This window comes from Arachis duranensis, chromosome 7, assembly GCF_000817695.3.
Source record: "Arachis duranensis cultivar V14167 chromosome 7, aradu.V14167.gnm2.J7QH, whole genome shotgun sequence".
NCBI lineage: Eukaryota > Viridiplantae > Streptophyta > Magnoliopsida > Fabales > Fabaceae > Arachis > Arachis duranensis.
In genome coordinates, this window is record NC_029778.3 from 55,380,622 (window position 1) to 55,392,155 (window position 11,534).

General features: G+C 27.6%; 1 protein-coding gene across 1 annotated transcript in view; it reads right to left on the minus strand.

The window, feature by feature from the left end:
• The window catches only part of LOC107459128 (uncharacterized), a 3,629-nt gene extending 2,563 nt beyond the window's left edge, over positions 1 to 1,066 (minus strand). Inside the window, exons 1-2 of the mRNA XM_016077341.3 lie at positions 888 to 1,066; positions 627 to 810 (exon numbers count right to left, since the gene is read on the minus strand). Coding sequence (XP_015932827.1) covers positions 627 to 810; positions 888 to 970 — 267 coding nt within the window. The 5' untranslated portion in view covers positions 971 to 1,066. The remainder of the gene's footprint in view (positions 1 to 626; positions 811 to 887) is intronic.
• Between the last annotated feature and the right edge of the window lie 10,468 nt (positions 1,067 to 11,534).

Genomic DNA, 11,534 nt, shown 5'->3' on the forward strand with positions numbered 1-11,534 from the left:
AATATTTTTTTAAAAATAAAAATAATTTAGTATTTAAATATCTTTAACTTTTTAGTTATAAATTATATTTTGGTATAGTAATATAAAATAATTTTTATTTATTTATTATGTTAAAATTTCTTTAAAATAAAAGATTTTAAAAAAAAAAACAAGAGTTATAGAATTTTGAAAAATATATTTTTTATTTTTTCAATACTTTCATTTTTACTTAAAATTTTTTTACCATTTATTGACATTCTAACACACAATCTTAATCAAATTTTATAGAGCTTAGTGACCTTACTTATCTTTATTACTCATCTATCTTTTTATCTCTAAATTTGGAAAATAACTTGATAGATACTAACAACTTTTGGTGACATCGTATATCCCTAAGAAAAATTCTTACATATATCACTTATTCTGAATATTTTAAACTGCAAAATAATTTGAAATACTAACTCATCTTTTTTATTTTTCTCTTAATTTTTAATGGTTTTAAAAAGTAATATTTATTTTAAAAATTTTTAATTTTAAATATTAATAAAATAATTAAAAAAATAAATTAAGAGTCTCAATCAATAAAATTGGCATGTAAGAAGCAAATACTATTAGTATTGTTAGTAGAATAGTAGCTATACACGTACCTTGAGAAATAAGAGGGGTAAGTCACCCCGGGATTTGGCCTCAGGAAGGGTATGAAGCTCCAAAACATTTGTAAGAAAAGCAATCCTTCCTTCTCTTGAACAACCCATCCATGTTCCTCCTGCTATCTCATCCCTCCCTCCCAATATATCACTTCCTTCCCACCATGACACTTCCTTCGTAGGCCTATATATCTCCTTACCCAAATTAAATCAATTAGTATATCATATAACAAATATAAATTCCCAAAAATAAAAACTTGCCTGTTGTGATACTCATCTCTGTTGTTGAAGAGAAGAAAAGGGTAGAGTGGGTGGGCTTGCCATAGAAACAAAGCTATACACATTATTCTTGTGAAGCAATGATAAAAACTAGAAATAAAGCACTCCTATTCTAGTAATCCTGTGATGCACTATGTTAGTAGTAATCTTCCTAGTGAGAATGGCTGATTTATAGTTGTCCTATGCTACCCACTTAATGACGTGTATAAATGAAGAGGTGCCGAATTCGGGAGTTTCGAAGAGTAATATATTACAGCTGCCATTCAAGACTAAAATATTATTTGTTCTATCTTTTGCCTTATGATTGGATTATTATTAATTAATTTATTGGAAGTCCATTGTTTCCCTTCTATTCCTAATCCTACAGGCTACAGCCTCTTCGAGTAGCAAATGGGTTTATTAACTTACATACCAAAAGCGATAAGTATTCCAAGTATTGGTGATATAAAAAATTTAAGTATTATTTAGTAATTATTAATTTATATTTTTAAATATTAAAATAGTTATTGTTATGTATTTTAATTTTATTTATTTAGTTAATAAATTATATTTGATATTAATTGATTTGAATTTTTTATTTTAATTTAATATAACATTATAAATATTTTTTAATTATTATAATCGTCATAGAATAGTTTGAAGTATAAAAACATTTTTTTATAATATTTTGATAAAATTACCATGTAGATAAAAAAGATTGAATGGATTTTTATCTTATTGTATTAGAGAATCAGATAGAAAATTAAATAATTATTTTATTTTATTTTAAAATTATAGTGTGAACTAGTTATTAAGTGTGTCATTTTCTTATTATATATATGAGTAAATAATTATTTTTAACCACAAAAGATTTAAACACCGATAAAATTAACCATAAAAGAATAAAATTAAAGTTGTCCCCATAAAAGATAAAAGAATAAAATTAAAGCTGTATCTATAAAAGATGAATTATGTTCAACAAAAATAATAAATTATTAATTTTTTATTATTTTTATTAAAAAAATAATTAAAATAATCAAAATACCTCTATTTGAATTTTTCGAATTTTTCACTTTGATTGTGTTAACAGCAAAATCATTGCCTCTTGTTCTCAAATTTTGAATACCACCACAATCGTCACTATCAACACCACCCTCAAGAAAATTCATCAATAAATAAAGATAGAGAGAGTGTGACAAAAGAAGATAAACTGTTAGCAACTATTGATTTTCTTCTTATCATCCTCTTCAATAGTTTGCCATTAAAAGACTCTATTTCGCATATAAATAGAGGAATCATGGAAAATAAAGCAAGAAGAAACAATTAAAGAAAAGTTCAATAAAAATCTATAAACTCCAATAACAACATTTATTATTTTTTTTGTTCAGTTAAGAGAATTTGAATAGAAATCGAAATGAGCTATAGCTCTTATTCAATTTCTCATACCTCCATATTTGACAACTCGATCCTCTCCTCGTCAAGCCCAACGGATCCACTGCTGCAAAATAAAGTTGCAGGGAATTCACTAGAGTTAGGGCTATAGCATCTTTCCTCCGTTGCCGCCTCCGGCAGACCCGCCTCAACAACGGAAGCAACGTTTCCCCTCCTTCTCTCGAGCTTAACGATTATTAAAAACGACGGAGTTGATAATTTTTGCTCTTCATTGCTTCTTCTAGCTTTGTTTGTTTTCTTTCAGTTTATCTTCTTTTGTCTCATTCTATCTCATTTTACTGATGTTGTGTTGACGGTAGTGGTAGTATTGACAGTGATGGTGGTATTCAAAATTTGAAAAAAAGATAGTAATTTTGTTGCTAACAGAGAGTTGAGTTAAAAAATTTTGAAAGGTTAAAGATAATAAAAAAGATTGGGGTAATTTGGGTATTATAATTAATGTTTTAATAAAAATTAATAATTGATTATTTTTGGCAAACATAATTCATCTTTTATGGATACAACTTTAATTTTATTCTTTTATGATTAGTTTTGTCAGCGTTCGAATCTTTCGTGGTCAGAAATGATTATTTACTCTATATATATTAAGAAATTAGATAAAAATAGAGTAATTTTTTATATTTAATTTAAACTAATTTTTTTTATTTTTTATTTTAATTTAATTTTAATTTGTTTTTTTAATATCAATTATTGTATTCGTTCTATGTCATTTAATATCAAATTTTAAGTATTAAATTAATTTTTATTAGTCTATATTTATTTTTTTGTGTGCTATAAAAATTTTTTTTCTAGCGTCTCTCGCGTCTTTATTCTTATTGTTCTTTTTTGTTTTTGTTTTATTATTGTTTTATTGTTATTATTAATTTTATTGTTTAAAATAAAAAATACCACCAAAATGTCCTCGTAAGTCTTACCTTATTCTCTTCTCTTGGAAATCATCATTCTTATCTTCACGTGAATTTCTTTGCTATTTCTCTTATTATTTTTTTATTCTCTTTTCTTGCGTCTTTCTTCTTTTTAGCGTGATGTCTTTTTTTTTTATTTAAAAAAAATTGAGCAGTAGCCTTTATGTTTCTTTAAGGGAAAAGAATATAATGTAAAAAAAAAAAAACACAAAAAAATTTATCTTTTATTATATTTATTTGTCTTTTTTATATATTATTTTTTATTTATAAAATTTAAAAATAATTTTTTTAAAAAATTAATACGTAGTTTAATACTCGTGATAAAAAATTTAAATATTATTTAATAGTTATTAATTTATATTTTTAAATATTAGAATGTTTAATTTTATGTATTTTAAATTTATTTATTTAGTTAATAGATTAGTCTTTATATTATGTTAGTAGGTTTAAAGTTTTTTTTTTATTTTAATCTAATATAAGATTATAAATAGTTTTTAACTTGTTATAGTCAGCATAGAGTGATTAGATGTGTGAAAAATCATTTTTTGGTTCCGTAATAAAACCAGGTGTGGACAAGTGAGATTGAGTGAGTCTCTCTTGTTGCGTCGAAAAATTGAGTTAAAAAATTGAGTGATTTTTTCGATTCAATTTTCAAATTATAGTGTGGACAAATTAAATTGAGCGAGTTTCTTTTTTATTACATCAAGAAATTTGATAAAAAAAATAAAATGATTCTCTTTGTATTTCATTTTAATTTATTACTTTTGAAGGTTGTAAAAGGCTTAAAGAAGGGGGGTTCGATCTATGACTTTCTTTTACTTTAATGAAATAAGCATTTAATTACTGACTTTGACTTAGAATCTGTTTGAATTGTGCAGCGAAAACTTTATGAGACAATTTTGTTTTGTCTCATAAATATCAGAAAACAGAATTCAGAGAAAGAGAAGAAAAATGACACCAGCATGTATCTTGGTTCAGTTGCCTTGTACAATGCAATCTACATCTAGTCTCCACCACAACAGTGGTGAAATTTCCACTATAATTAAAGTATTACATACACTAATTTATTTCACAGGATTGACACAATCATTTCCCTCTCAAGTTCTATCCTAACTTGTATTGGTTATGCTAATACCTAACTCTCCACTCTAAGTGTTAACCCAACATAGAAAGGGGTACCTCACAGGTACAAGATACAAGACATATGAAACAATATAAAAAAATCTGAAATCACTCTAGACTTTTCATTCAAGTGTATCACTCAACCTTTTGTCACTCTTTGACTTTTCCTTAATCTTTCTTTTTCAGCCTTTTACCACTTAAGAAATTACAGAAAGATATAGATTAAAATGAAATTACAATCTGTAAAACATGAAGGAGATTGATGCTTCAACAGCCTCTGTTGCTATAAGATGAATCGAGTTGAGCAAACACTAATCAAGTTCTTCATCTTGGCGGAATGCTTCTTTCTTTAGATAGCACTGTCCAAAACATTGAACTTTCTCAGGAAGCTCTCTATGAAACTCAGATTCTGGTTCTTTCTCCTTGTCTCTAGAAACGTGAAGATTTTTCTTTTTGTATCTCCTTCCATGTTGTTGAGTTGCTCTTCTTCCAAGTCAACTCCTTGAGCTGTGTGCTTTCCCAAGTTTGTCATTTTACTTTCTTCAATTAACCCCCAAATTAGGGATTTCAAAGCTAGTCCTTTTTACTTAACCGAAGACATCAGAGTAGCAACGAGAAAGTTGTTCAGTGGTAAACCCACATCCGAACCATTAATAATGTGCTTTGGCTCCAAGAAACTGTGTGAACCATTGATTTACAGCAGTAGAGATCAAAGACTTCTTTCTTTATTTAACCAAAAATGGTATCGCAGAAAGTTGGAGAAGGAGTGAAGAAATTAACATGCATGCAAATGGAAATAAATCACCTTTATCTTCTGACTTAGCTTAAATGGATCTGATTTGGGTGATTAGATATTTGCTTTCTTTGATTAAGCTTTCTCTTTCTTTCTTCTTTGATGAATGAATGAGAAATAGAGCTCTCTCTTTCTTTTCTTTAAGTCTAACTGAAGCAGATGTAAAGAGCTTGGAAGGCATCAGTTTGAGTGAAGTACCTTGGCCTTGGATTTTGTTCACTTACCTTTTAGCCCATGAGATTCTTTTGTCATTTCTTATTTGAGCTTTGTTTGTAAATATTGCCCACAAGAGCAGATTCAACTTCTTTATTCCATTTTGGGCTGCCGCTATGTTTACTAATTGTGGCCTACATCACTTAGTCAAGCATGATCAATACTAATTGGGTAGTTAACCCAATAAAAATAATGTATTTTATCATCAATTAATTTAGTTAATTTCTTAACTCAACACCTTTTATTTTTTATTTTAATTTTAATTTTTTTATTTAATTTTAATCTTTTTGTTTATCTCTTATTTTATATAAAAAAGGATATCTTGTTGGATATGGATGGATGTCTATTTAATGATTTGGGCGGCTAACTTTTTCAATAGTGAAGTTCAATTTCTCTAGATAGATTGAACTTAATAAAGTATGAAAGTATAACTTCTATACATATATAGATAGAAGCATGGTATGAGGCAAAGAACTTACACACACAACAATATATAAAACATTCCTCTCTCTTTTTATATATGTACACTGCAATATATATTATTAGTGAATATATATATGAATCATCTCTATTTTAGTTAGATAATAATATTGGTAAATATTAATACTAGAGTTCTCTATTTATACTTCTTTATTTTATATTTATTTTCTTTTTCTTATTTATATATTTCACAGCACGTTATTAGCATGAGACTCTGATCAAAATTTAGGAAGACTCATCAGGTAATAAATTTTTATTATGTCAAAACTCTCTCATCTTGAATTTAATGCTCTTGATATATCTGGAAATAACTACTTATCATGGATATTAGATCCCGAAATTCATCTTGATTCAATATATCCTGGAGATACCATTATAACTGAAAATAAAGCATCTTAGAAGGATAAAGCCAAAGTCATAATCTTCCTTCGTTATCATCTTGACAAAAGATTGAAAAATGAATATCTCACACTAAAAGATCATACAAATCTGTGGAATAACCTTGAAAAAATGTATAATCATCAAAAGACAGTGATACTTCCTCAAGCGCAATATGAGTGGAGACATTTGTGTCTATAGAATTTTAAATCTATAAATGAATACAATTCAGCAATGTTTCGAATTACGTCACAAATGAAATTATGTGAAAAAAAGATGACTGATAGTGACATGTTAGAGAAAATTTTTTCGATCTTCCATGCCTCGAATGGGCTCCTGTAGCAGTAGTATGAAGAAAGAATTTAGAAAATATTCTGAACTAATTTCTTGCATTCTTATTACTGAACGAAACAATGAATTTCTTTTAAGAAATCATGAAGTGCACCCAGCTAGGATAAAAAATTATGTTCACAAGAAAGGATCTCACCAGAAGTGGAATAAAAAAAGAAATAATGGGCAAAATAAATTAACAGAGAATAAATATTTCAATTGTGGTGGAAAGGGCTATTGGCCACGTACCTGTCATACCCCAAGACACTTAATTGATCTTTATCAAGCATCCTTATAAAAGGATAAAAAAGAAAAGGAGACAAATTTTGTTTCAAAGGATGTTGCTAAAAATTACATCACTCATTATGAAGTATCTGATTCTTTGATAATCCTAAAATAAATATTAGTCATTTAATCAATGATAAAAAAAATTTAATATTTGAGTTCGTTAAGTACTTATATAAATAAATAATATAAGAAATTTTTTGTTAAGTTTTATTTTCTATGCATTTGAATTTTAAGTATGATGTATATAAATAATGTTTAATAAAATATTAATATTTATATTTAAGGATTTCAAAATCACTAAATATGTTAGGTTCTGAAATAATAATAATAAAATTTTTAGTATATGATACTATTTTTGTATACAATAACAAATAGTCCCAATCAAGAATATAATTTTACTGTGTATGTACCTTTACTTATTTTATGTTATGATCTTATTATTATTATTTGTCTTTGAAGAAAATGGCAAGAACATATAGTGAAGATATTTGCTTTGCGGATAGTGTAAGTTCACATACCATACTCAAAAGTAATATATATTTTACTCATCTTCACTACAACAAAACAACATTTTGACGATATTTTTTTTAATGCTTGGTGACGGGTTTAACTGTCACTAAATGGTTTTGCGACGGATAAAAATAGCGTCACGGATTTGAGCGTCACCAGCTGGCATAGTGATGGTTTTGGACTACCGTTGGTAAGGAGTGTCGCTAAATTATTTGTGACAGTTTTTAAAGTTTAAAACCGTCACTAATTTGTAACACTTGTAAATGTATTTTTTATACAGTATTTCACGATGTTTTGAAATCGTCGTTAAATTACTAAATCCTGTGACAATTTTAGGCATATTTAGTGACTATTTAAACCATCACTTAGTTAATAGTTCTTATGAAAATTTTTAGGCATATTTAGTGACTATTTAAACCGTCACAATATTTTTAGTGACAGTTTTTCGATTTAAAACCATTACTAAGTTATTTATTCCTATGATAGTTTTTTCCTGTATTTAGTGACTATTTTAAACTGTCATAATCTCTCCAACATCAAAATTTCTATTATCAAAAGTTGAATTCTCCATAAATGACATTGTTTTTCAACAAATCTAAATTCAATCCCACAAGTTTTACAAAAATAGCAACAATGTATTTTAAAAGTTGAATTCTACAAGTTTTAATTACATAGTCATAATCCAAATGTAAATTCAAAAAAATTCAACTTAATCCAAACTTGTAAACCTAATAATTCAATCATAAAACTCCTTTAAACGTTGGATGACCTATGTTGTTGAGGTTCACGACTGGTAGAAGAATATGGTCTTATATGTGTTGGTGATTCAAAATCTGCAACCTATAATTGAAAATAAAAAAATTTAGAGAATATTTTAGAAGGATACTTAACAAATCAACAAGTGTTATACAAGAGGCTATGATTACAAACTACAATCATTTTAGAAGTTGTTGATGACGACAATTAAGTATGCAAGTCTATAAAATTAAGTATAACATATATCCTTATCTTACCTCAATAGGAAAACCGGGTGGCAATTGACCTTCTTGACGATTCACAAGAAAATTTACTTGCTCCTGTAGCAATTGTACTTGTAACTTCAAGTTTTGATATTCAGTTCTTGATGGTCCACTAGTTGTAGTAGATTGCATAGACTCTCTTCAGTGGGATGAGGATCCAATCACTTGAGATGGACGAACACCAAATCCTATACCTCTAACGTATTCTCTTTGTCAAATACTTTAACATATGCTTCATTTTCAGAAGCACCCTCACCAATTTTCTTTTGTAAGTCTTCCTGAAGTGATTCATAGACAAATAATAATGTTACATATGCAATATTAGTCCAACAGAATTTATCAATCATTTTGCAAAGAAGAACAGCAAGGCATTAGAAACTTGTAAATGAGGCATTGATGATAAAACTCAACAGAATTTATCTGAAAGATTGCTAGAAATGAAAGCAGAAGTGTTCTAGAATACCCTAACATTTTACTAGAGCTATATCAAAACTCAAAAGTCAGCATTAGTTGTTTTCTATTTGTGCATTATTTTGTTAGAGGAATGATAGGAGGTCAATAACTTTTGTGATTTGTAGCCATCAAATAGCCATCAATGATGATCTAATGGTGTGATATTGGTGTGAGATTTCATCCAATGACTCACTTCTCTTTGCTGGTTACATGCTGGCCAGAATTTAATAAAATTGCTGGCCCCCTAGACTTTTCCATTTTGTTATAATGAAGAGGTTATTTGATTGGCCTCTTGGTTAGATATACAAATATTTAAAGCCATTTGAACCTGATTGTCAAACAATAGCACCATGAACTTACACGTACTGGTTAGTTATTAATTGATCCAAAAATATATGTGTTTATATAGCCTCTAATTTCCATGATGAATGAGAGTTAGTTGTAACTATATACTGTCAAGTTGTCATAAAATAATTAATAAAATATTATACTAACTAAATCATATGAATTCAACCATAAGATGGAAAGGGCACTATGTTCATATCATTGTGAGAACAAATATAGATTAGAATCTTATCTTATATTTTTTTGTTGTGCTTTTTCATTGACAAATGTTCCATCTTTTTCTTGTGAGTGATAGAAAATATTTCTTCTCTACTAAACTGTTGCCCAGTTTCAACTTCCTAACATTATTATAATAAGATTGGTCAAATTAAAATATGACTAATACATAAAATTAATAAAACAAAAATACTAAGAAAGTAAACAAATGTACAAGTTCATGGATTTTCCTAGCAAGTGTTTTTGAGACAAGAGTGTGAGGAATTTTTAGTTGTTACCGATTTGTAGCATTATTTTCACACAATTCCTGCACATTAACAAACATAAAAGTTAATGGATCTTAAACACAAATAAAAACTAACAAATAATACATGTGTTTACCTGAGTTTTTGGACTCAATCTATATTCCAAAAATGTAGCCCAATGGTCTTTGGAAACTCCAATTGAATTCAAATTAACATTTACATCCCAACTAAGTTCCGATTTACAATGCTCATTGAATAGCTTGCATCTATTATTCTTCCACTTATTTCCAAGATTTGACAAGATATACCTTTTGTGTTCATCATTATTAACAACAAATATTTTCTTCAAAAAAAAAAACATAAATATGTAGTTAGTATGTAAAACTTAAGGTAAACACAACAAATAATATTTTTCAAAACAAAAATATAATAAAAAATAGCATACCTTAATAGTATTCTCGGGAACAACATCTTTGTATTGCATTGGAACTTTATGCCAAGTTTTGTATATTATAAGAAAATTATTAAAATTACTTGCAATGAGCCCCAAAACACCTCCCAAGAGTCCACCAGATTCTGTAATTGGCTGACTACTTCCATTCCATTCTATAAGAACATGTTTCCTACTATGATGAAGGGAAAATCATCTTTTACCTTAAGATGCATACTCTTTTCAACCCCTTGTTCATCTAAAAAGAAAATAAAAGAGCTATTATTTAATACAACTCGTAATTGACAACAGATTATTTGAACTAGTAAATTAATAAGAAAAAATAACATACCTACAACAATAACAGACCATGTGGTGTTCCACTTCTTTCTAGAAATAGCAACTCCATCTACCTCTCCATTATTAAGAAAATCAGCATCTAATAGGCTATGACTATGAACTTCATTTTGAATGGATAAACTTTGAGCTATATGCTCTTGTTGACTCGTGCCTTTAGAAGATGACCTAGAATGACTTGGAAGATGTCTTTTTTCTCATGCCAAGATAACTTCAAAGTAAAAGAATTAGAAACCTAATTAAAGGAATTAGAAACTTCACAATATTTTTATCATAGTATGTTAAAAGAGGAGATAGTTAACATTTTCATCATTTGAGAAATGAACATTTTCTTTAGCATATACAATATTCGGTTCAATATGTTCATCTTCTTTCTCTTTGAATTGTACAAGCCTTCTCCTTTTAATACCTGCAATAATATAAAAAAAGGAAAAACAATATTAGGGAATGACACTTTAAGAAAAAAAAATATGTGTTTATTGGCCGATCAAATATTATCCTTGATATGCACCAAGTTAGTTCACATTTCATTTGTTAATCTGTTGTACTTATTATTTTGTACTATATTTAATCAATATTCTTTTTAAAATAATTTTTCGGGATAAGAATATATATATATATATATATATATATATCACTCTTCCATTACTTTTGTTTCAAAACTTGTTTCTTAAAACAATGAGATTCATAACTGGAAATCTTAAATCAGATTCAGAAACAAGATGATGCTGAGCTTTCTTGCATTTAAAAGGCATCCTAATACGGTAACTAATGCAAACTGCTGTTCAAATTTAATGCAAAGTTTGTATTATCTTGCAAGAATTTTCATGGGAGTGCATTATTTTTGCATTTTTTTTGAGGGGGAGGATGTCATAACTATGATTTTTAGCATCTGTCAAAAAATAAAATAGTATAAAATAAGCATAAGATAGTTTTCAGCTTTTGGTGTTTTGATATAAGTTCGTGTAAATATTTTTGATTGTAATGTAACCTGCAAGTAGGGGGAGTTATTTCATACGCATAATTTACAATTTTTTTTTCTGAAAAAAAGACACATATAAGCAAACAATGAGAGTGTTAAAACATTAAACCATTTACTATAATATATATATAT